This window comes from Micropterus dolomieu, linkage group LG05 (genome assembly GCF_021292245.1).
Source record: "Micropterus dolomieu isolate WLL.071019.BEF.003 ecotype Adirondacks linkage group LG05, ASM2129224v1, whole genome shotgun sequence".
NCBI lineage: Eukaryota > Metazoa > Chordata > Actinopteri > Centrarchiformes > Centrarchidae > Micropterus > Micropterus dolomieu.
This window is the reverse complement of record NC_060154.1, coordinates 32,278,682-32,305,549: the sequence shown is the minus strand read 5'-3', so window position 1 is coordinate 32,305,549 and position 26,868 is coordinate 32,278,682. Positions and strand designations below refer to the sequence as shown.

The 26,868-nt window shown below is 41.8% G+C and overlaps 1 protein-coding gene across 1 annotated transcript in view; it reads right to left on the bottom strand.

Annotated features, from left to right (window-relative positions):
- ptprfa (protein tyrosine phosphatase receptor type Fa) overlaps nucleotides 1–26,868 on the bottom strand; it is a 223,700-nt gene that overhangs the window by 15,581 nt on the left and 181,251 nt on the right. Inside the window, exons 14-19 of the mRNA XM_046050075.1 lie at nucleotides 24,135–24,258; nucleotides 23,450–23,625; nucleotides 13,696–13,815; nucleotides 12,218–12,372; nucleotides 4,578–4,863; nucleotides 2,234–2,412 (exon numbers count right to left, since the gene is read on the bottom strand). Of these exons, the coding sequence (XP_045906031.1) occupies nucleotides 2,234–2,412; nucleotides 4,578–4,863; nucleotides 12,218–12,372; nucleotides 13,696–13,815; nucleotides 23,450–23,625; nucleotides 24,135–24,258 (1,040 nt within the window). The remainder of the gene's footprint in view (nucleotides 1–2,233; nucleotides 2,413–4,577; nucleotides 4,864–12,217; nucleotides 12,373–13,695; nucleotides 13,816–23,449; nucleotides 23,626–24,134; nucleotides 24,259–26,868) is intronic.

Here is a 26,868-nt window from a genome sequence, read left to right as displayed (position 1 = left end):
TTTCCCTGGAGGAAATCACTGAGGTAGTCAAACAACTCCACAGTGGCAAAGCCCCAGGGATTGATGAGATGTGCCCAGAAATGCTAAAAGCTTTGGGTGTGGAGGGGCTGTCTTGGATGACACATCTCTTTAACATTACGTGGAAGTCGGGTACAGTGCCCAAGGAGTGGCAGACTGGGGCGGTGGTTTCCCTGTTCAAAAAGGGGGACCAGAGAGTGTGTGCCAATTACAGGGGTATCACACTTCTCACCTGTGCTGGAATGGAGGGTTTGGCTGATAGTCGAATCTCAGATCGAAGAGGAACAATGCGGTTTTCGTCCCGGTCGTGGAACAACTGACCAGCTCTTTACTCTCACAAGGATCCTGGAGTGGGCTTGGGAGTATGCTCATCCAGTCTACATGTGCTTTGTAGATCTGGAGAAGGCATATGACCAGGTCCCCCAAGGAGAAACTGTGGGAGTATGGGGTGAGAGGGGCCCTTCTCAGGGCTATCCAATCCCTGTACATCCAAAGCGAGAGCTGTGTTCGAGTACTCGGCAGTAAGTCGGACTCTTTCCAGGTGAGGGTTGGCCTTTGCCAGGGCTGCGCTTTGTCACCAACCCTGTTTGTGATATTCATGGACAGGATATCGTGGCGTAGTAGGAGGGACTGCGGTTCAGTGGGCTTGGGATCTCGTCACTGCTTTTTGCGGATGATGTGGTCCTGAAGGCATCATCGGTCCGTGACCTTCAGCTCTCACTGGATCGGTTCACAGCAGAGTGAGAAGCAGTTGGGATGAGGATTAGCACCTCTAAATCTGTGGCCATGGTTCTCAGCAGGAAACCGGTGGAGTGCCAACTCCAGGTAGGGAATGAGTCCTTACCCCAAGTGAAGGAGTTCAAGTACCTCGGGTTCTTGTTCACTAGTGAGGGGAGACTGGAGCAGGAGATTGGCCGGAGAATCAGTGGGGGCAGTATTGCAGTCGCTTTATCGCACCATTTACTAAGCCATAAGGCAAAGCTCTCGATCTACCGGTCAATTTTCGTTCCTACCCTCACCTATGGTCATGAAGGCTGGGTCATGACCGAAAGAAGGAGATCGTGGGTACAAGCTGCCGAAATGGGTTTCCTCATGGTGTCTCCCTTAGAGATAGGATGAGAAGCTCGGCCATCTGCGAGGAGCTCAGAGTAGAGCCGCTGCTCCTTTACGTTGAAAGGAGCCAGTTGAGGTGGTTTGGGTATCTGGTAAGGATGCCTCCTAGACGCCTTCCTAGGGAGGTGTTCCAGGCACGTCCATCTGGGAGGAGGCCTCGGGGAAGACCCAGGACTAGGTGGAAAGATTATATCTCCACACTGGCCTGGGAATGCCTCGGGATCCCCCAGTCAGAGCTGGTTAATCTGGCTCTGGAAAGAGAAGTTAAGTTTGGGTTCCCCTGCTGGAGCTGCTGCCCCCACGACCCGATCCCGGATAAGCGGATGTAAATGGATGGATGGATTGTATTTGTATTTTTACTTGTTGTGGAAGGCAATTACATATATTTATATAGTTTACTGTATTCACACTCCAAATGCTTGTGGAGTAGAAGTAGAGTTGAGAGTTGAAAGTAGTTCCAGCACATAGATACTATTAGAATCTCATTGTTGTCGTTTCTTTTTATGTACATGTTAATTAGTGAGATTTAGAGGTGATGGTAGGCTAGCTGTTTCCCTCTTCTTCCAGTCTTTATGCTAAGCTAGGCTAAGCACAGCCTGACTCCAGCTCTACTTACTGTAACACACAGAGATGAGACTGATTTTCTTATCACACTCTTACAAAAGAAAGGGAATTCCAAAAATGTTGAACTATTCCTTTAAAGCCTGGTAAGTCCATTAGAGTTGTGCAATAATATGTAAATACTAAATAATAATAACTAATGTTGTTTTGACTTATTACATTGTAATGAATGTAAAAAGAAGGCATTATTTCACTGAACAAAGGGATAAACTTTGTCCTGAGGCCCATAAGTGAAAAGTCTTGCACACAGTTAATTTCTCTGGCATAACACTTATCTCAAACAGGCTATCCATTACAAGAGGGAAAAACAGGAGATAATTAACAGGCCTGTCAATAAGACCAATTTGTTTTGACAACTGAAATAACAAAAGGATGGCAGTGAAACACTGCATGTCAACTTGTAATTTACTGCTGTCAGCTGCCAGAGAAAAGGTCCACCTCAGTGCTCATTAGACGTGCAGCTGCTGAGCCATGGACTCACCTGTATCCGTCGATGAAGCTGGCATTGATGTAGTCGGAGCCCTCCACCCCTCTGATTGGCTGCAGGCAGACTCGGGTGGATTCAAAAGGCAGGATGTTTACCAGACGGTTCTTGAATTTGTTACACGGCAAGTTGGCACTGATGAATCTTGAGGTATGTGCTTTAGAGTTTGCCAGTTTCTGCAGAGACAGAGAGGAGGACATGGCTGTCTCTGACGCTCCTCAGCCCAGAGGTGACTGCACTGCAGCTTCACAACTACGCTCACTGTCTCCACTGTCCGCCTCTGGTCTTTTAAAGTGCAAATACAAACAGTCTTGGTTGAATGTGGTGTGTGAACAAAGTTGTTAAAGGGCACGGAGAGGTAATACTCTCATTGATGCATGAAAATGATGCACTTTGAGCTGATCCTCTTTGTTCTCTGACTTGAAATAAAAACCTGATGGATGTGTGTGTTAAAACTCATCCTGAAGACATTGAAAAGTCAAAATAAACTTCCAAACATTTACTGCGAGCTGAAATAGAAAGGCCTGTGACAATGCATACCAAACTGAGAATAAAACTTTTGAAAGCAACATCCCAATTGTCAGTTTGTGAATCCTCTGCACTGCAAGGGCAAACATCAATTTGAGAAGAGCCTGCGAAAAACATTTGCAGTGATTTGAGGATCAAAACCTAATTATGCTATGTCCGGTTTTACAGCTGTCCTCCTTGCTTGAACAAGCAGCATAATTCGGTTTGTGGTGTGCCCCCCACCCCCCATGAAGGGGCTGCTTAAATCACTGTGGTGTTATTCAGTGCGGAGTGAGCTGTCATGGATGGTGCAGTGCTGCAGCTCATCCTATGTAAAACCACCTAACCTAGTAGGACCTTATCTTTAGGCTGTCAGACATTCAGTTTGTCCCAGGCTCTCTCCTTCATTCTATCACTCTCTCTCTGCATTTCCTCTACTCACCCTCTCCTTCGCCTGTCATCTGAAGCTTAGAAGTTAAGCTCTCCCAGCTCCTCCTCTGAGAAGGAGTTCATCTTTGTTACACAGGGTAAGATGAAAATCTTCCTCTTTCCTAGCTCCCACTACTGCATGCAGTTACAGGGGCACTCCAGCTATTTACTACTGTACATCCATGAATTCCTTGAATTGTTGTTATTGTTGACTCTGACTTTATGCTTCAGAGCCATGTCATTTACATTTAATTCCAGCATTTTATCATATTAAAAATACATGTAGAGAAAGAGGCTCATTGTCCCAGGTATATGCAGTAAAACATGGACGACTGTTTCACCCATAGTTTTCTAAAGAGCTGTTGTGTAGCTCAATGAGGGCCCAGCACCCACCTTGGCAGTGCCTGACTCTAGCTAATCCAAAAATGGGCCAAGAGGTGGAGCTGAGGCAAGGGTTTCTGCATTGCATTGTGTTAACTGCTGTAATGCACCATCATAAATGTTATTGTTACCACCTATTTCCTAGTAAGGCAAGTCAAAATGTCTGCTGTAAAAACGGTCTATAAATCAAATTCAAAAGTGCTCTAATCCTAGTAAGGCTACAAGGAGCAGGTTAGCAAGATTGACGACATGTAAAGGACAAGATCGACAGTTTTGAAAGGGAGGAAAAGTAAAACAGATGATGCTTATCCAGCAAACACATAAGTTGAATCCAAAACATAAAAAAGCCTTTCTTGCTGTCACTGTTCATACAGAAGGAGTCTTGTGTTTTGTTTGTGTAATGACAAAGTTCAACTTGCAGTTTCACAACAGAAACATGAAAAAAGAACACAGGTTATGTTCTTAATGTTACTTTATAGATACTATATATCCCCAGTATATTCCCCAGTTACTGATAAAAATGCAATAAATTTATGTGTGTGAGTGGAGGGAGCATCACAGAAAATTTTTAACCACTGGGTTAGACTATTGCAACACCCTCCACAGTGGTCTGCCTAAATTTCACCGCCTATACTTAAAATGCCACTGCCACAGTCCTGACAAGAGAGGGCACATTTAGCCAATAGGTACAAAGTAGGTTTAATAATCACATTACAACAGGGTTTTAAAATGAAATATGGTTTGTAAATCCCTTCTGCTTCATAGCAGACGATATACAGTATAAAAAACAATGATATACTGTACATAGAACCGTACACCTTTTCTTAGATTGTTGCATTGTTCTCTGGACAGCTTCAGAATTGATTTTACTTACAATTAAATCTTTCACAAACATTCCATTTCATAAAGCCACCTTGCATCACAAAGTCAGTCAATCAACACAAACACAGCAGATGCAGTTATGTGGTCGCCCCTTTAAAGAGACTATCAACATGTACTCGACCTGAAAATAAAAGGTACCTACCTTAAACTCCAGTTCCATGGCGCTGACAGTCTCTCCAGAAGGGATTTGGGTGAGCTTCTGGATGTGGGCATACAGGTTTCTGGCTGGGACTTCAGTGTTGCCACATGTTGCAGCTTCCAGCAGGGCCTCATGGATGAATACGTACTGATCCTCTGTCTGCACCATGTAGTTCCTCTGAGCTCGCATACACGTCACGTGACCGTATATATCCACCGACTTCTCATGTTTCATCCTCTCCAGCATGGCTTCGATCACAATGAAGCAGCCTGTCCGGCCCACACCAGCACTGACAGAGCACACAAATAGGAGACATGGTTGACACGGCTGTTTATTGTGTATTGGGATCCCCATTTGTTGTTGTCCTGACAACTACTGTTCCTGGTCTCCAGCTCTTTTCAGGCAGCACTTGAGCAGAGCAGCATTGAGCAGTTATGAAGATAATAGTATGGCTTGCATTCCCTGCAAGGTGCAACTTGGACTAAGCCATGGGCAGCACCTTCTTATTAGAGATAGCCCCCTTCCCATTTTTGCAGCTATTTTGTTTATGAGACCTCACCAGGAAAGTTACATATCAAGTATAACCCCCAAATGTTCCAGGAGACTTCCTCAGTTCTGACACACTGGTAGGGAATCTCAGCTATTTAACCTGAAATGGTATATAAGCAGAGAAAGCAACTGTCGTAAGCAACTCCTCTGGGGGACAGCACCAACCATTCTGTTTCTGTCTGTATCACTTAACCACTGATCGATCATCTGCATTAAAGCTGCACTAGTAGAATGTCCCTGTTTATAGGCATGTTGGAATTCTGAGTTAAGTTTGTTTACAGAAAAAGTCTGATCAAACACCCTTCTTTTAATGAACTTACACTTACAGTACAGGAGGAATGCTGATAGGATGGCTGTTGGCAGCTCTAAATAGCTTTTGCAGGCTTCCAAGGTGTGCAAACCCTCCTTTAAACTTTGATAAAAATATAAGAAATATAACCAATAAAGTTTTCCATCCAGGTTATTTAGTCTTGATGGTTTTTCACTATTTATGCCATTCAGAAGTTTCAAATTCAAAATTAATAGGCTGAAAGTAAAATTCACAAGCATTTTCATAAAACAATGCTTAATTAATTATTAGGACATTTTGATATGTGATACTGTTTCAGAGTTTTTCTATGTTTTTGAATATATTGATTAAAATAATTTGATATCAAGCGAAATAAGAGTACTATCCAGCTCAATTAAACAGGGTTTCCTATCCTTATATCTACCTAGAATGTCCTCCAGAATTTCTTACTGACATACTTAATTTAATTTATCCTATTTTGATGATGTTTTATTTTTCTTATTCATTTTAGTTTCTTGGTTTCTCTCTGGACAGTATGACTTCCAATCAGCTGCATCGCTGCACTTAATTGACACCTTTTTCTTTCTGTCCTTCTGAGCCAGTAAGTCTTTCTGTTCTTCATCCAGCCAAGGGGCTTTTCTTGCTTTAACTGTACATTTTCTAATGGGGGCATGCTTATCAGGCACCTCTAACAGCAATTCTTTGAATGACTGCAGTGCTTTTTCCACATTGTTGCACACACTCTAAAAGATCCATTTAAAAGATCTCTGGTGGAGAACTCTTGGTCTCACTTTTGGAAACCTGACTTTCCTGGCAACTGCCCCCAAATTGTGGTCACTGAGTTCCACAGAAACAGATACAGACTTTGAGCACAGTTTTTTTTAAAGATGAGGTCATTACAGGTTGCTGATGTCCTGCATGGTTAGTTTGCACCTGAGTAGGGAATTACATCAGCTGAGATGAGATATTAGCAGTTCCACTCAGCACTTTCCCCATCAATAAACAGGTTTGTGATAATACATTTAAGTAGAAGTCACCTAAAAAATAGATTTATATCTTGACAAGAAGCCCTCTGCAGTATTAAACACATTTCCTCTAAATACTCAATATCTGCATCTTAAAAGAAGTGAGCTGGTAAGAGGTAAATTAATCTCTATCTAAAGCACCTCAGTAAATGGACTGACAGTAACCTGACACTCATGTCTCAAGGTGCAGACAAAGACGATGCACAGGAACTGTTTTCTCTGTTTATAACCATTCCTATGCTCTTTCTTTGTTACAGGTTGGGGCATGCTACAGCAAAATTCAATATAATCTTGAGTTACTATTTATTATACTATTATTATTATATTAGTATTTTAATTGGGAGAATAGGAGAGCAAGACTGTGTAACTTTTGAGAGTCACACAATCTTCCTTTTTTATGAATGAAAGTTTAAGCAATAAAAACACCCTTGTCCAGTATCATTTTATTCATATAGCCCAATATCACAAAGTGTGATTTTGATAAATATTGCTTCTTTTGAACACTGTGGGATGCTCTTCCTTTAGCCATAACTTCTGTGTTCTCTGCTGACACCTTCAAAAAGCAGCTGTAAATGTTCTGTACTTGTATAGCGCCTTTCTAGTCTTTTTGACGACTCAAAGCACTTTTACAGTACATCTGCATTCACCATTCACTCACTGAGCTCAAACAGAAACTAACATTTTATTCAAAATGGCCTTTGTCTCGCCTGATGCTGTCTAGTGTTTTTTAGGACAGTTGTGTATGTTTTATTGTTGCTTCTTTACTGTTTTCATCTAAAAGTCCAAAAGTCCCATACGACTCCCTATCATCTAGTAAAGCACTTTGTGACCTTTCTCTGTGAAAGGTGCTATGCTAAATAAACTTTACTTACTTACTTATTGACTTTGTGACTTTTCTCTCCTTGTTACAGTTGTGTTCAGACTGAGTGGAGGGTACATTTTAGACAGAGATTGTATATAAAGTCAATACAAACAAGTGAGTGAGAGGTAAGATGCATCCATGCAAACTGCAAATGTCTCAGACTGAGCACTAAAAATATTTGCTTATCAGACACAAAAGTAAAAGAGACAGAAATAACTGGAGTTCCCACTGAATCTTCAATCAGAGGCTGAGCAAACACACTCAAAACACACATTGTTGTACAGGTAACAAGGGGCCAAGTGTGGCACTGTCAGAATAAAAAGAGCTGTCACTCTGGAACCAATGACTGAGCATTTGGTCTGGGGAAGGCTGCAGCATGTGGGTGGGGTGTCGGCTGACAACACAGTCGTGATGGAGCCTACAAGTGCGAGATCGAGGCCAAGATCATTTATTGTTGGGAGGACTGTGGCATTGCTGAGAGATGATGGGTGGCTGCCTTCGAAAGTGATAAATCCCTCTGACAAGCTGTCACATTGAGACGAAATGCTAAGCTGGCAGATGTGTATCTATGTATGGCACTGGAAAATTTCAGTGATTCCCAGCCCAGCATGCAACAAAACATGCAATGGTCGACAGCCAACCCCATCCATTGCAATGAGGAGCACAGCCTAACCACAGAGGTATCCAGCCTTCCTGATCTTTGTCAAAGACACCTAGTGATCAGGCTGATCCTCTCCATTCAGTGTTGCATGACATAGGGCTGTCTGATATAGACATAGATTCCTGTCAAGTATCACCTGCTTGTAAGAAGAAATTGGTTAACCTCATTGCAGACTTCCAGTCAATCTTCTCCAGAGATAAGTTGGATTGCGGAAATGCTACAGGTTACCTTCATCGGATTCGCATTACTGATGAGAAACCCTTTCGGTTGCCATCCACCCAGTATGAAAAACTCAGGCAAGTGCTGGACAAGATGGAGGATGTGGCGAGAAACGCTGTCACAAAGAAGAAAACTTACCTGTACATTTTCCCATCTTCACTGCGATCCAGGGTGCTGAGAGGTGTCCATGATGAGGCTGGCCACAAGGGGCAGCAGAGAACATTGTATCTTGCCAGGCAGAGGTTTCATTAGCTAGAGTTGAGGAAGGATGTGATGGAGTACGTGGGTTGTTGCGTGTTGTGAGCAAGTCACCAGAGCCTGAAGCAAGGGCACCTTTGGAAAGCATTAGGACGTCGACACCTCTTGAACTGGTATGCATCGACTTCTGGACGGCTGAAGATTCTGCCAATAGGTCTTTGTATGTACTTGTAGTCACAGAGCACTTTACGAAGATGGCGCACGCGTTCTTGTGTCCCAACCAATCCACCAAAGCAGTTGCACACCAGCTGTGACATAACTACTTTTGCATTTGGTGTGGGAGACCTGGGTTCGATTCCCACTGTGAGACATCCACCATTGTGTCCCTGAGCAAGACACTTAACCCATCGTTGCTCCAGAGGCGTGCGACCTCTGACATCTATAGCAAGTAAGTCACTTTGGATAAAAGCTAAAAAAATAAATGTAAATGTAAATTTATGGATTTCCCATGTGCCTGCACTACCGACCAATGGGCCAATTTTGAGAGCTCTCTGATTGCAGAGTTGTTAAGTGTGGCAGATGTCCAAAAGTCCCATACGACTCCCTATCATCTGATGGGAAATGGTTCCTGCAAGAGGATGAACAGAACATTGGGGAACATGATTTGTGCGCTGCCACCTAGAGCGAAGTACAGATGGCCTGATGCATTGAAGTCTCTGACATTTGCTTACAACTGTATGTTGCATGAAACAACAGGCTATGCCCCATTCCTACTCATGTTCGGCAGGTGCCAGCAGCCAGTGTGCAATGGTGTTTACAGCAAACAGCTGATGGAGTTACGCTAAATACTGGGTCTTGAAGTTTTCATCAGTCAGGAATTTTTTACACGGAGTCGGTCTCCTCTTCTTCTGAATTGTTGGGCTTCTATAAATAGCATCATAGAGTACGGTCTAGACCGGCTCTTTTATGAAAAGCGCTGTGAGATAACTGTTGTTGTGATTTGGCGCTATATAAATAAAACTGAATTTAATTGAAATTGAATTCTCCAAAACAAGCGGAACAGCTGATTACAGCATGTATAAAGCTTGTTAAACATCACGTTCCTCTGACGCAGGCGGACACAGATGTGAGTCCTGCAGCTGGTCTGCAGCTCTTGTCGGCTGGGAATATTGTAATAACCTTCCAAGCTGTTGCAATTTTATTTTTGTGCTGCTTTCTCTCAAACTTTATCGCATGTCCATTCATTATACTCCCACACAAAAAAAGCTGTTTTTAATGGTCACACAAAGCCTATAGTTTTTCATTATATTCCAATCAAATCTGATGTTCATTTATAAATTTTGCTCATGGATAGTGTTTACAAATAATGATGCCTGTGCATCGCTTTGTACGGCGACTTAAAAGTCCCCAGTACATTGGTCAAAAAGCGGCTCAAGCAACTGAAGCAACATGACGATCTGTACAACCGGAAGGTGTGTGGTGACCGGGTGTTGCTGGCCAACAAAGGCGAACGTAGAAAAAGGAAGCTTGCAGACCGTTGGGAGAATGCCATGCATGTGATGGTTGGTCAAAGTGAGGAGAGTCACATCCTTAAGATCCAGCATACCTCCACTGGTCTGGAGAAGGTTGTGCATCGAAATCTGACAACGCCGGTGAACTTTCTCCCCTTGCCGACTGTTAACCCCAGGACAAGGAGGATGTGTCCTCGATGTCCAGTTCTGTGGATCTTGATGGCGAGAGGGAGACTGTTGCCGATGTCTCTGTGGACTCTGCAGGGTACAGGACTAGGGTGTGGGTGTCTGGCCTGCCATCTAAGTTCTCCAGCAAAGCAAATTTGGAGGATGTTGACCAGCCTGAGGAAATTGGGGTTGATATACACCTGGAAGTGGCTCCTGTCTTGCCTGCTGACACCAGTTTGCCTGAGGCACATGTGGAACAACCATCTCGCAGTTCTTCACAGATTGGAGTGATCCTACCATCAGGTGGGGGTTCTGCTGAGTCTGTCAACAACTTAGCTCTTGACCAGGGCCCTCGAGACAGCCTTTCATGTACAGAGACTCAGGGCATGGCTGACACTTCTCTGCATAACATTGGAACAGCCTCTATTGAAACCAGTTGCCAGACTTACTGAGATCATGCATCAGAAAACTGGGGTGGGGGTTTAGATACCATTCACCGTGTATGGTTCAGTTTACGTTACCACCAGGGTTTAGTGGTGGGTGGTTTTTTTTTCTGTCCTGATATTTGTCTATGAGAATTGGGTTTTGATTGACTCTCTTTTGTCTTCTATTTCTGTGTTAAGGTAATTTGCAGTCACGATGTGTAATATGTAACAGGCATATTTTTCCCTGTGTGTGGTGATCGGGTCTGGCCAACCTCCTCCTACCCTGATTCTTTTGAGGAATAGCTTGCTAAACTGGGTGTTTGTCACTGTGATTTTGGGTATATAGCCTCAGCGGTAACGAGCTGCAAAAGAACAAATAGGTGACTTTGCTCTTGTATGTTTTGATTTTAATTTTTTAATTGTGTTTTTGTGCCTGGTGTGTTGTACTAGTCATATTTCTTCCTTTTCCTTCTTGTTTTAGGAGCAAGTGGAATTTAGCAGGGAGAGTATAACAGGGTTTATGTAGTATATTATTCCACTTGCTATAAGTCATTCATTTATTATCCATCTATCTATGGGGATTTATTGACGTTGTTAGTTCATGAGAGACTTGCCCGAGGTGAGCTGCTAAAGGCAGCACTGTGTACAAATATTGTGTATTATGTCTGTTAATATGAACTACATGAACACATGTGCACTGCAACTTATGGAGAGGTTGATAAGATGAGTTATGAGTGGGTTGTTGTACTTTTAAAGTGCTAAAGTGTTTAAGTAACAATAGAATGCATCTTCTAAAATAGCTAGCATCAGTGCTAAAACAACTTGCCATTCTTTTGTAGTGTGCTGTGTGTGAGCTGCCTAAAGTGAGCCAACTGTATATCTGACCAGTACATAGTCCAGGTACATATTTTTGTGTAATTTTATTTGTAACATTAACTAACAGGCCGGTGACGTGCCCGAGATAATAAACGGCTGCATCATTTCAAATACACAACGCAGAGTCAAGGGATTGTTTGCACCAGCCAGCTACAGTGAAGTGTAGTTGAGCGACACATTTTATCTAGTTACTCTCATAGGTATCTCACAGGTGTCTATTGACTGGCATTGCTAGTATCAAGAATGGCCATTGCCCTGCGTCTCCTTTAGGTTATTAAAATCTATGCACTTTACAAAACAGTCTGATTGTTAATGGATGACTTGACTTATACTGGCAGCTCACTTTGTAATGACACTGGTTTGTAAGTAATTGTGCACTTGTTTAACATGTTTCCCCCTAAAGCTAAATAGATCAGTTCACAAGGTGATGCAAAATGTTTATCTAAAATAAGAAACCAAAAATGACCCGAGGGTGAACTCCTGAGCACCCACGATATACAACTGATGCCTGTGAAGCATTCAGCATGGCCAATCACTGCTTAAAGTGTGTGTGCTTGTTGTTTAGTGGTTTCAGAAAGTTGTGGGATGCCATTGGGAAGGGGATTTCAGACTTAGATGATCGGACACACACTTTGAAGAATGCTAAGGCCGTTGTGTCGATGTTTATCGTGGGTGGTGGTGATGGCGCATAGATAAGATGCTTGCCTTGAAGCATCGATTTCCACTGTGAGACATCCACCATTGTGTCCCTGAGCAAGACACTTAACCCCTAGTTGCTCCAGAGGCGTGCGACCTCTGAAATGTATAGCAGTTGTAAGTCGCTTTGGAATTAATATAATGTAATGTAAGAGGTAGTTTACCTGCAGTGGACCACCATGGGTCCAGCGTCTGGAGGATTACAGGCCTTGACTCTGCGTAGAAAGGCCAGTGTTGGGGTGGGATACTCAGGCACTCCATGATCAGGCCAGGCCATGAATTGGAACTGTCGAACTTCTCTCTTCTCACTTGAGCCATTCTGTTAGTGCCCACATAAAAATGCGATTCAACACACTGACTTAATTAACTGAATTAACAAATGCATTTCAATTACTACTAGAACTACTTGAATGGACTGATTAATGTGACATGATGAAATTGCCATACATCACTTATGCATTCTGAGCAGACCCAAATGACATGAATAAAGAGCCCTTGATGAATGATAATATTCTGAGCAGAATACACTGGTGCAGCACTATCAATGGCAAACCATTTTTCATCAGATCTGCAGTAAATGCTTGGTAACTTGGTATTCATCACATTCAGCAAGCCACAGTTGTCAAATTTTCTCCGTTCAAGTGCCAAGACACAATGTTCTCAGCTTTGAATCCCTCATCAGACATGTAATACGTAACACCGCAGGCTCCATCTAACCTATCTGTGAAAGAGATGGCTTTCAGACCCAGGTGTCATTTACGTTACTGTTCTTTAACGCTTTATTCAGACACGACAGCATATTTAAGGACGGAGCTGTGTTGCTTGGTTGACACTTGGCACCAGGTGAGAAAGTAAGAGAGTGAGAGAGCAGCGATGAGTTAAAAGTTTTATTATAGCAAAGAGGAAGACAGTGTTTTCTTCTCTCACAGGCTACATCACTGATTAAGTTATTTTGCTGTTAAGCCTTAATGACCTGCGTTGTTGCGAGCATGAGGGATGCTTGCCACTGCTTCTCACAGTGAATCCACTATAACTTTGTTATATTAAATGGCAAATTCTGTTGGCATTAATAGAATTTCAAAATAGAGTTTTATTATTACTGTGGTTGTATGAGAGTTTTTTTTTAGACTTTTCTAATCGTGTCACACCACAAGGGGAAATTGTTTTTATAGACTTATCTGATCTGAGACTAATCTCCTCAATAACTTATTAAACTTTTTTTGCACATAAGAGATGGTGACTGAGATCTATGAGATGAGATTTATTACAGTGATTTTAGTAGCAGACACACATCTCTCTTTCTCTGCATGGTTCACCTTGTGCTGCCGAAGTCTTTACATTAATCTGACGGCACTCAATTCAGACTTGTGCCCATGATGAAAGTAATACAGAAATGTTACAGGTCCGACCAAACCCACTGTCTTGACATTTATATAAAAGTGACTAGGGTGCTTATTCAGACATGAGACCGATGTAGCCTACATCTTAAATTGTCATCACATTTAAGAAACAAGGTGCAAGTCTGAAAGCTTCAGTGCTCTTTCAGAACAAACCACCAAAGCCTTCTGCTGTCCATGAGTTGTGACTTTGCTGCCAAACATAGTCATACTCCATATTCACAGTATACATAAGGAGTTCTCACCTTATAGAGGGCAAATGTGCGTACTGTGTACGTAGCCAGCTCCACAGTGTCCAGCATGGTCACCTGAATCATCCCATATGTCTCTGTGCCTCGACTGGGCCAGTACTGGTCACACTTCACCTGCACCCGGACAAATAGTGTTTTCATAAACAACAGTGTTATTACTGAAGTGATATGGACAGAAGGAGAAGAAAAGAACAACAACAATGAGAGGGTGTATTTTTGGTTACAGTTGTACAGGATCCTTTTGCTTTCTGAGAAAAGAGACAGATTAAAAGAGAAAGAGGATCAAAATGAATGCAGCAGACCCAGACATGTCTTTTTCATTACATGCATTTTTTCTACCTTGTCAATATCTGGCACCTACATTACTCAACTGCTGACAGTTCAGTCAGCGATTTGGGTTTATTATGCTAATAGTGGCTTATGTAGCCTCGTGCCGCTAGCCTCAAGCAGAGATGAGGAGCAGGCTACAGAGATTTGGTAAGCTCATGTCCTTCTAACAAATTCAAATTCAAATTAGTTTTATTAGCTATTTATTAGCTAGCTCTCCTTCTGAAACCACAAAATGCTTTATATAAATTATTTCATATATACAATAGAACTCCCCAACACCTGTACAAAGACTTTCATGTATAAAATTGGTCCCCTTTATGTAAGTAGACAAGTCTTCAGTGGTTAAAGTCAAAGCTTAGTGCACCAAGCTAGACAACATTGCTAGTGCAATCAAGTGTGCCTGTAGCCCCACCCAGGTAAATAATCACAAGCCACCACTGACTGTCAGTGAGTTGTTTTTTCTATAAAAGTCATAAACGTGGGGTGAAATGTACAAATCAGCCTCTAGTGGGGCTTCATAGTGTTAGTGTAAAAAAGGGGCGTGTTTTTTTCACACTGGTGCATGCTCCGTATTTTCCCCAGAAGAATGCACGTTGATTGTGTCAGGATATAAGGAGTTTAAAGACACATTAAAAGCTAAATCTGTTATGGTTTGGGTATTTTCCTGTTTAAGTTTTATTTGATCATCTCCTGGTTTGTGGTTATTTTGCAGCTGTTCCAAGTTTAGTGTCAGTCCTGTTTCTAGTTTGGTTCTGTCTCTGGGCATTTCTCATTTCCCAAATTTGTGCCTCCTCGACTCTTCACAGTGTGTCTTAGTCCCTCACACACAAGACGCGAGCTCGAGGTGTCAAGGAGGGGAAGCGAGAAGAGAGGAGTTGAGGAAACAGGTATTTAATGAAATGAGATGTCCTTTACCCGGAGCCGTCATTTTAAAGCGACATAAATTAAATGCAGACCTGTTGCACAACTGCAGCATCTGTCCATTGAGCTCTGATCTCTGTCAGATGAGCAGACCAGCTTTTGGCACTAAAGGCTACAGATCAGATCTTCACAATCCAGAAACATGTCTGTGAACATTATAACACGTAGAAACATCTCAAGGTTCTAATAAACAGTATAGCATCTGTTGAAAACAGTAAGATTACAGCAGTGTACTATCATTCGCTAGGCTACACAGAAATACAATGTGCCTTTTGTCTGTAAACAGGAGATCATTTCATGTATCTCATATAGCCCCAATTAAAACTGTCATCACTGGACTTTACTGTTGGAATGACATGTGCAGACTACACGGGCAGTAATTATATAACATGAAACACAGCAGATCAGTGCTGAATGCTCTGGTTCATTTTACAACGTAATAATTTGACTTCAGCATATATATATATATATATATATATATGTTTTATTGATGTACTATGAGTGTTTTCCTTGACGATTTACTTTGATGACTAGTGGCTGCTGTCACCATCTGTGCAGTAATGTCAAAGCAAAAAAACCTGCAGTAATAAACTTGACAGGACAGGCAGAGGAAACTATGCAGAGGAAACAGAATTAAACTTTCAGCTTCTATAATCCATGTTTACAGTTTCACTTTATGAATCTGGACTGTGTGTGAGCGCTTTTGGATGTGTAGAAGAAAACAAAACATGAATTAACATTAGATCCTGACCGATCCTGTCGGGAGATTTTAATTATTCATTTATGTTGCTGTGGCTCGTGCGTAAATGCTCACGGCGTCTCTGGAGAGGCGCTTCACCCAGCCCCTATTCCTTTTTTATGATCCTGCTGCCCATCCACACATCACATTCAACAATAACATCATCAGTGAAGTGAAATGACATTCAGGAATGCAGTAGAAGAGTGCTTTATGAGGCGCTACACAAACGGTTAAGCAAAGAAAGTTTGATCGCCCATTTACAGATGGGCTTCATCTCAGAAACTAGCCTGTTATTTAACTAAGATCTTCTCCCTAAAATCACTGAGGCTGCAGGGCTCGCTCTATGAATGTAATGCTGTTGTGTTTTGTGTGATTTCAGCTGCCACCTCAGTGGAACAAGTCAGAATGAAACGTCTCGGGTTACGTATGTAACCCTTGTTCCCCGAGAAGGGGAACGAGACACTGCGTCGGTGACGACACTATGGGAATGAATGAAACTACTCCAATCCTATTGGTGTTACTAGAACGGTGTGTATGACGGCGTAACCGGAGGGGTATATAAGCACGCCGGCACATAGGACACATTAGCCCTTTCTATGAAAGCAAGGCACTCCAGGTGGGGAGAGGTGTGGCGGACCGACGCAGTGTCTCGTTCCCCTTCTCGGGGAACAAGGGTTACATACGGTCTCTTTGTTACTTTATGTTTTACATGTAGTCTACTTTGTTGAGGCCTCTGTCATTACATGTAGGCCGCTTCTTTGTTTCCCAAAACGTGAAGTCCCAACATTACTTAGCCTGTCAAAACAGGACACACAGGAGTTGTAGTTTTAGGGGAACACATAAAGTGCATTAGCTGCCCTGTTAAAACAGATCTCATTGACAACTGACATGCTTTTTGAACCTGAAGACAGCTGATGTCCTTACATACAAATGCCTCAGAAGAGGGACTTGGAGCACTCCTTCAATAGAGACAGAAAGGCAAACTCAAAGCTATAAAGTACAGGTCACAAACACTGACACGATCAGAAAAAAACCCCTATTGATTACATTCAGGAAAATATTTTTCTTTAAGTTGGCATTTACAGACAAGTTTAGAGATAACTTCTTTTGTGCTGCCTCTGTAACAGTATAGAGTAATAACCCATAAGAACTTATGTTCTGAGCACAGTTAAAGTGAATGAACTGGACATCGCTGGGTGGATGCAGAGTGCAATGTTCAGTACAGTTAAAACACAAAGTATCATCAAGTGGTCTGGATGTCAGTCATGTCATCTCAGCCCACATGTTCAGGAGATAGCAGCGGATAACCAGCCACACATAAAAGTAACACAGCAGCAGTTACTGTAGACACAGTTGCAAGTCCCTGCCATATCTCATGTACTTCAGCTGAAAATGTCTGAAGAAGTCATGAATATGGAAACATATTCCTCCTCCACTCCTCCATCACGGAGCAGGTGTATGTTAGAGACCTTGCGCTCCTCCACCTTCCGTTTGAGGATGCCCCACAGATGCTCAATAGGGTTTTGGTCTGGAGACATGCTTGGCCAGTCCATCACCTTTACCCTCAGCTTCTTTAGCAAGGCAGTGGTCATCTTGGAGGTGTGTTTGGGGTCGTTATCATGTTGGAATACTGCCCTGCGGCCCAGTGTCCGAAGGGAGGGGATCATGCTCTGCTTCAGTATGTCACAGTAGATGTTGGCATTCATGGTTCCCTCAATGAACTGTAGCTCCCCAGTGCCGGCAGCAATCATGCAGCCCCCACCATGCTTGACTGTAGGCAAGACACACTTGTCAGACCACAGGACATGGCTCCAGTAATCCATGTCCTTAGTCTGCTTGTCTTCAGCCAACTGTTTGCAGGCTTTCTTGTGCATCATCTTTAGAAGAGGCTTCCTTCTGGGACGACAGCCATGCAGACCAATTTGATGCAGTGTGCGCCGTATGGTCTGAGCACTGACAGGCAGACCCCCCACCCCTTCAACCTCTGCAGTAATGCTGGCAGCACTCATACGTCTATTGCCCAAAGACAACCTCTGGATATGATGCTGAGCACGTGCACTCAACTTCTTTGGTCGACCATGGCGAGGCCTGTTCTGAGTGGAACCTATCCTGTTGTACTGCTGTATGGTCTTGGCTACTGTGCTGCAGCTCAGTTTCAGGGTCATAGCAATCTTCTTATAGCCTAGGCCATCTTTATGTAGCAAAAATTCTTGTTTTCAGAGTTCTTTGCCATTTCTTCAGTGTTGTCACATGAACAGATATAATTGAATACATGAACATATGAACATGAACAGATATAATCGAATATTTACAACAATGTGAGGGGTGTACTCACTTTTGTGAGATATAAGTCAGAAGTCTCTAAAAATACAGTCAACACATGGCAGAATGTTGACATTTACATTTACTCATTTGGCGCTTTTATCGAAAGCGACTTACATTTGAGGAACAACATACAAGCATCAACAGAGCATCAACTACAGATCTACAACTGACAATACATACTAGTAAGAGCAGCAATAAATACTAGTAAGAGCTCATAGTTCATATCACATCAATGGGGTAGATACCTAGGGAAGGAAGTAAGAGGTAAAAAAAAAGTGCAATTAATACAAGATAATTGTAGGTGATAGAAGAAGAAGAGCCCAGGAAGTGCATGTTAGGGGTTAGGAGTTAGAGGTGTTATAAGAGGAAGTGTTCTCGGAAGAGATGAGTTTTCAAGAGCTTCTTGAAGTTAGAGAGGGACACCCCTGCTCTGATGGCGTGTGGTAGCTCGTTCCACCATCGTGGTGTCACAGATGAGAACAGCCAGGACTGGGATTGCTTTGTGTGAAGGGATGGCAGAGCCAGGCGGCGTTCGTTGGAGGAGTGTAGTGGCCGAGAACGAACGTAAGTTTGTATTGTGGAGTTTGGGTAGATGGGTGCAGATCCAGTAATCACTCTGTATGCAAGCATTAATGACTTGAATCTGATTCTGGAGGCCACGGGGAGCCAGTGGAAGACACTTAATAGTGACATGAGTCCTTTTGGGCTGATCAAAAACCAGACACGCTGCTGCATTCTGAACCATTTGTAGGGGTTTCACCGCACAAGCTGGAAGACCTGCTCGGAGGGCATTCCAATAGTCGAGGCGAGTGATAACCATGGCCTGTACCAGAAGCTGGGTGGCGTACTGAGTGAGGTAGGGCCTGATTTTCCTTATGTTGATGAGTAATTTTTCACTAATACTCCACTAATGTTACAACTGCTCAGGGTTTAACTACACTAAAGTTTAAACACTAGTGCTATTTAGGAGTGGTGTGACAATATTACATACACCAGTAATGTACTGTGATGGTAAGAGAAAACATGATGCAGTGCCCGATTGGATGCCTCTTTGTGTGAGGAAATGTGGCCGCAAGTGCCATCCAAGGTGTCCCAAGGTCTGCAAAAAACATGATGAAAGGGCCCTCAGCAGGGACGAATTACCGCAAGTCCTATTGGGCCCAGGAAGTTTCATTTCTAGGGGTGCTCGAGAATAACGATCATCTATGCTAGCTTTCCCCGACCCTCAAAAGGGATAAAATTCCGACGAATACCCGCCAACATGCATCATTCAATTTCTGTGCCCCATCTCTGCCACTGCTAATACACACACTGAAGATCAAACTCTAATGGCCAGGATGTCAAGAAATTTATTGAGGATCAATAGTTTCTTGTACTATGAAGAGAAACAACAGCATCATTTGTTTGCTAAAATGCCTTAAAAGGAGCTTCGGGGAACTAATGTGGCATTGATACATCTGCAATGTTTTGTGGCTATGTATCAATGCCACATTAGTTCCCCGAACATTTGTGAACATTTGGGGTGGATGTAAGGGTTACCAAAGCATGTGACATTAACATAAAAGACTGTTGTCCACTTTCTGTTTCCTTCATTTAACCGTGACCACCCGAAGTATAGTCCCCTCCAAAAGTATTGGAAAATGCAAAGGCAAATTCTTTTGTTTTTGTTGTTCACTGAAGACATTTGGGTTAAAAGATGAGTATGAGAGTTCAGAAATTCAGCTTTTATTTCCTGGTATTCACATCTAGATGTGAAAACTCAGGAGGTAATCTAGGAGTTAATAAAATGAATTAATGTATCATTGAGGTGAAAAGGTACCACAATCACATTTAAAGAGGTTGCTTCCCCAAACAAAAAACACAAAAGAGAAAACTAAATCATGTGTTGACCAGTGTTGGCCAAGTTACTTCCAAAATGTAATACATTATATATCACTACTTACTGTCATTTGAGAGTAATTAGTTATATTACAATATTACTGTATGTGAATTGTAATGCTTTACACTACTTTTGCATTATTTTTGAGTTACTTTCACTGCTACTTAATTGGCGCATTATTCTGACAGTAAGATCTGCAGCATAGTTGGGTTCTATTGATGTGCAGAGTTATATCTGCGGATCTTGTGGGTCTTTGCAATAAAAATTAACCTTCTGATTAATAGTGGATTAAGAAAGACGCTGTGCGCATTTACACACAAGGTACAGCAGCATAACGTCATTAATAATTTGAATCTGGATTAGTCAGGATGAACTGACAGCAGTCTCTCTGATCTTGAAAGTAATTTGTTAAAGAAAACACATAGCCTATAGAAATCTATTTACGCATGATCCATCACGGGAGCTAATTGGAGCCGATCTCCCCCGTAGTTTGCACCCATCGATCATCAGATTCTCACAGGAAATAACATTACTCTTTCACTCATGGATTTGTTTTTCTGCTGCCAAAATGCTATACATTACTGTAATTGCGTTACTTTTGTACTTTTGCGTCACTCCCAACACTAATGTTGACTCAGTAGGGATAATATTAAATAAGTTGATCTACAGGAAAAATATAGAATAAAGAATGCCTGATTATATTTTATATTTTGAAATGTCACCTACCACCCAAATTTTGTTTCCCTTTATGCTAATACAAACATTTCTACCATAAATTAGTGCAGAAAAGGCAGAAATTGGACCAGAAATTTTCCACTAGAATGCACGAAATAAAGTCTTCAATGCTCAAAACCTCAGACACCCTCTCAGATAGGAAGCGATTTGCGCTGAAGTTAACTTAGAGCGCGGCATGTGGGCGAGGTTGCTGAGCAATGCGCTGTGCTGCGCTTTTGCTTTGCTCGACGCAATGACAAACCGCTGTGGCGCAAGCCATTGAAAATAATGGGTTTTACAGCACAGCAGTGCAGTCGTTGCAGTCTGTCTGAAAGGCCCATAACATTTAGTGGCATCTATTGGTGAGGGTTGTGAATTGTAACCAACTTTCCAGTCTGCAACTGCCCCCTACCCTTTCAAAGAGCATAGGACAGCTACGGTCTCTGACACAGCACAAAAGGTGCCTCTTCTGAGCCAGCACAGAGTAGCCAGTCAAGAAATTAGGTTTCTTGGTTTCTTTGGGTATATTTATTGAGAAATTATATTTACTTAACTATTCAGTAAAACCATTTGTTAATGTGACTTGGCCACTGACAGATAACATGGAAAATGTAAGCCAAGAGTGTGTAATATTGTCACTGTTTCTGCACCACAGTCCATTATAAACCACACATTAGATAAATTTTTTACAAACATTGACAAGGAAAACACATTAATTCTCTCTGTGATTATGTATCCTTGCCAAAACTGCTCAGCAACAATATAATCTGGCCCGCGGCCAGATTATGGCACTTTGATAGTAACAAAAAATATAAATAAATAAATACTTTGATAGCGGTGCTAAAATAGATCTCAGTCATGGCAGCAATAGTTGCTCACATAATTACTTCCTCTTTAGTGGTTTTGCCTACAAAATAAAAGCGCAAGAAGCTTGTTTACTGTAATGCAGTATTTGGAGTTGAACTGAGCTTTTACTTATTTTACAAATTCTGAACGACATTAAAAGAGTCTGTAGCCTGCTTGACACACCTCTGAAAGAGCTGTCAGAAAATGTGATTCCCCTAAATGTCCTCTGCCTGGAGGTACTGGGGAAATGAAAAAGCGTCCGTAGGTTGATGGATGTGGATCAAACACCGGAACACAAACAGTGCAACACATGCCGTGATCTGAGAAACATTCGCTGCAGAATCCATTTGTTGAAGAGAGAAAAAAAAGGTTGTCCCAAGTTTTGATCAAACACTCAACCCTTGGGTTGCAAGTCCTGCACTTTACCAACTGAGCTAACCAATCAACATATTAACGTCAGTCAATATTATGTCTTATATTATCATCCACCATCTAATGGTTGAAAATATTGCTCTGATGCAAAACTTATTTGCTGCTGTATATTATTTCTACTTATTCTTCTTTGAGCGTACGTGTTTAACATAGTGATGACTCTTTACATTGCCTGAATTCTACCAGAAGTAGAACAAGAAGAACAAAGTGACGAAACACGCTCTGTAGCGCTGTTTGTCCGTTTTCAGCTACTGTAGAAACATGACGAGGCAACGTGGCAATGTCCATGGAAGGGGGGACCTGCTCCTTCTAAGGTAATAAAAACGTAATGGTTTATTATGTAAGGTCTTTAAACACCACTGAAAACATTATAGTTATAGTTATGGATCTTATATTGCATTTCTGTCGACAGATCCTCAGAAATATTACACACTGGACCTTTAAACATAGCAGCAATTATTTTGGGACTTACAAACTGGAATGCATGACTCACATCAGCAAAATAGTGGACAGACAGGTTGTGCAGCAGCCGTTACCTCCGCATGTTATAGAGCACCTAATGTTTCCTGCACCTCTGGTTGAAACACAGATGGGTATTATTGACTGCGGCAGAGTGCTGATAGTCTGTCACAAATAAAAATGGCATACTGCTGTGGCACTGTAGTTCTGCCCTTTCGCTGTGGCGTTTTTAACAGTGTGAAAGAACGTTGACATCATTAATCATGTGAACACTGTACCTGCCATGCTAGCTCTCATCTGCCATGTGACTGGCTGTGAATGTCTCATACTTCATGTCTACCAGCACGGTGATGATGCTGTTGCAGAGCTAAGCTCACAATACAACTCAAATAAGAATAAGAAAAGCAAAAAAAAAGAAGAAAAGACTATTGTATTAATCACTCACTTGCCGTTTTATGTGGTCAAAAACCAACAATAGAAAAAGCCACACTAGAGCAGTAATTCAGGAAATTTGTTTGTTGAGGATACACCTGACAATAGCCATGTTTCCATCTAAGTGTCAAACAAATTTTAAGCAAATTTTTTGAAATGTTGCAAACAAGAAAAATAAGAATATGTTAATTATTCGATATACTGGTTTGGAGCGAATAATTAGGCTATTGTTTATTTCAGGTCAAGTCCCTTCTGCGCAGCTGACTGTTACAAGCACCTGCTACCTTGATACGCCCTGCACAGGGACAAAGAAAACCCTGGCCACCCTTTGCAATGGAAACATGTCCTGCATCATCATACCCCAACAAGCCTGGCCCTATGCGATAGTCCCACCCTGCCCCCTGAGAACAACTGGCCTCAGCTAAAGTGGATGACGGTAGGGTCTGACCTGAATTTGTGCTTTAAAAGATGGCCTTAGTTTGTATGAAAGAAGATGGATGAAGTGGTTGAATTATGTTAAATCAATGCATCAGGATGATCCACTACACTACGGAAAGCTTGCTCTATTTATTGATGTATTTATTTAAAGCTTTGATGAATGCACTGTAAACCAAGGCCATTGTCATCAGAGTATTATTATTCTTTACTATTTCTCAACATGAGAGGCTCACCCGTGACTTCTCCTCTAGGCGGGTCATCATAACGATGGTGCAGGTCCTCTGCTCCCACACCATCCTCCAGAAGTCACTCAGTGTCTCCGGCAGCGGCCCCTGTGTGGCAATGTAAGCATTCTGCTTCCTGTAGCCATCAATGTAGTTGGCGTTGATGTAGTCGCTACCTGGAACTCCTGATGAACAAGTTGGACAAAGTCAGGAAGCAAATTAAAATGGGATCCAATCAGGAAACTGAAGTATAACTTCACAAGATTCTCCTTGTTCCTCATTTTAATGCACGGAAATGGCAAGCTATTCTTCTGATATTTCCCCTAACATGTAGCTTAAAAATACAACTTTATTCTCGTACTATTATTACTTTATTCTCGTTATATTATGACTTTATTCTCGTAATATTACAACTTTATTCTCATAATATTACGACTTTATTCTCATAATCTCTGATTTTTTTACTCAAAGTGGCCTTCACACTCCGTCGTAGAAAACAGAGGGGCTTCTAACTAAATTATGATGCAATGCATTTATAAAACAGGAAGGGAAGGTTTGTCTTTAATTTAAGTGTATAGATAAAGGTAAATGAAGGCCCTGACCACTATTATAATATATATATAATATTAATATATATATAGAATTACGGCATGTAAAGTCCCTCTCTTGAGATGTCTGAAGACGTGTCTCTCACCATCCACAGGTGTGAGGATGACCCTGGAGTGGTCGTAGGCAATAACATTTGCATAGCGGTTCTTTGGCTTGTTGACCTCCAGGTTGGAGTGCTCCCAGGTGAACTGCTGACCTGGATCAATAGACTGACACACAGAGGAGGGGGAGAGAGGGATTACAGAAGTGGGAGGGAGCGAGAGCAGGTAACCATTTATTAAAACAGTGCCTGTATTCCCCTCTACGGTTTAAAGCCTGTGAGCCTGAGTCCAGACCAATAAATGTGACACAGAAACTCATTTGTCAGCTCTCCTCCAGCCTGGCTTTATAATATGAAAAGCCCTGGATGATCTCAAAGCCCCCTGGATAAACACTGGACTGTTTGAACACTCCCAAAATCCCCTCCAGCCTTCCACCTACCAGTTCAGTGTGTGATATTAACAAAGAACAGAGCCAATGATAAACGGAAAGCAATGCAGTAAAGATTTGTGTCACTGGTCTTGGATGTGTATTTCCCATAAGAAACAGTAGTGGTGTTGGACCACCATTAAAAGTGAACAAATTGTATTGATTATATTTCTCAATACAGCCAACAAGGATACAGAGAAATTTGCTACAGACATTCATGGTCCTCAAAGGATGAATCGTACTGACCTTTCTTCTAGCACCACCATCAGGTCAAGATTTCACTTACACTACTTATGATTTTATGATTGTTTATGATTAAATACCTCACAAAAAAGACTGACATTCCCATCAGCCTCATGTGTACTTTACAATAGCACAAGACAAGCTACACTGTACTACACTCAGTTTTTGCAATCACAGTGCCTAAGAACAGCCTCACAGTGCCGCAAACAATGCTGTAAACTTAGTCCAGTTGAAATGTATTATACAAGCTGTATGTTTTATGTATGGTTATTTAGGTTTCAACACAAATAATTATGAGATTGCAACAGATGCTTCTCTAAATACATTTTTTTTACTTTATTTATTTGTGCTTGTAATGATGATTGGTGTGTATTGATTGCTGGTTGTAAATGCAGGCGCTGGTGTAGCATAATAATGACAGGCTTGCAAGACTGGTATTCATGATTGACCGTTCACGCTCCTACTGCTTATCTTACATAATCTGGATAACAAACACACAGGTATACATACACACAAGAACAGGCAAAATGAAGCGGTGATGAGGACTCTAATATCCTGTTGCTTTTCCCCCTGACTGGCTGGACGGCTGCTCAGCCCACTGGTTTACAACTGATAATAATGACAATGGAGAAAGAGGTTGAATGCACATCTTATTTAACAGCTTGTTAGGCAAGGCTTCCACCGCTGCACTGACAAACCTTTCACATTACTACTAATGTGCTCTGCTGACATGTAGATCAGTTATCGAGCATGTCAATGTAATCACACTCACGGAGCTGCTGTTCCAACCACAACAAAAGCAGGTAAACACAAAGAGGAACAGTCAGGTGTGAAGCATGTGTCAGGTGTGAAACATATATATATATATATATATACATATACACACACACACACACACACACACACACACACACACACACACACACAGGTGCTGGTCATATAATTAGAATATCATCAAAAAGTTGATTTATTTCAGTAATTCCATTCAAAAAGTGAAACTTGGATATTATATTAATTCATTACACACAGACTGATATATTTCAAATGTTTATTTCATTTAATTGTGATGATTAAAACTGACAACTAACACACACACACACACACACAGGTGCTGGTCATATAATTAGAATATCATCAAAAAGTTGATTTATTTCAGTAATTCCATTCAAAAAGTGAAACTTGGATATTATATTAATTCATTACACACAGACTGATATATTTCAAATGTTTATTTCATTTAATTGTGATGATTAAAACTGACAACTAATGAAAATCCCAAATTCAGTATCTCAGAAAATTTGAATATTACTTAAGACCAATAAAAAACAAGGATTTTTAGAAATGCTGGCCAACTGAAAAGTATGAACATGAAAAGTATGAGCATGTACAGCACTCAATACTTAGTTGGGGCTCCTTTTGCCTGAATTACTGCAGCAATGCGGCGTGGCATGGAGTCGATCAGTCTGTGGCACTGCTCAGGTATTATGAGAGCCCAGGTTGCTCTGATAGTGGCCTTCAGCTCGTCTGCATTGTTGGGTCTGGCGTATCGCATCTTCCTCTTCACAATACCACATAGATTTTCTATAAGGTTAAGGTCAGGCGAGTTTGCTGGCCAATTAAGAACAGGGATACAATGGTCCTTAAACCAGGTACTGGTAGCTTTGGCACTGTGTGCAGGTGCCAAGTCCTGTTGGAAAATGAAATCTGCATCTCCATAAAGTTGCTTAGCAGCAGGAAGCATGAAGTGCTCTAAAACTTCCTGGTAGACGGCTGCGTTGACCTTGGACCTCAGAAAAAACAGTGGACCAACACCAGCGGATGACATGGCACCCCAAACCATCACTGACTGTGGAAACTTTACACTGGACTTCAAGCAACATGGATTCTGTGCCTCTCCTCTCTTCTTTCAGACTCTGGGACCTTGATTTCCAAAGGAAATGCAAAATTCGCTTTCATCAGAGAACATAACTTTGGACCACTCAGCAGCAGTCCAGTCTTTAGCCCAGGCGAGACGCTTCTGACGCTGTGTCTTGTTCAAGAGTGGCTTGACACAAGGAATGCGACAGCTGAAACCCATGTCTTGCATACGTCTGTGCGTGGTGGTTCTT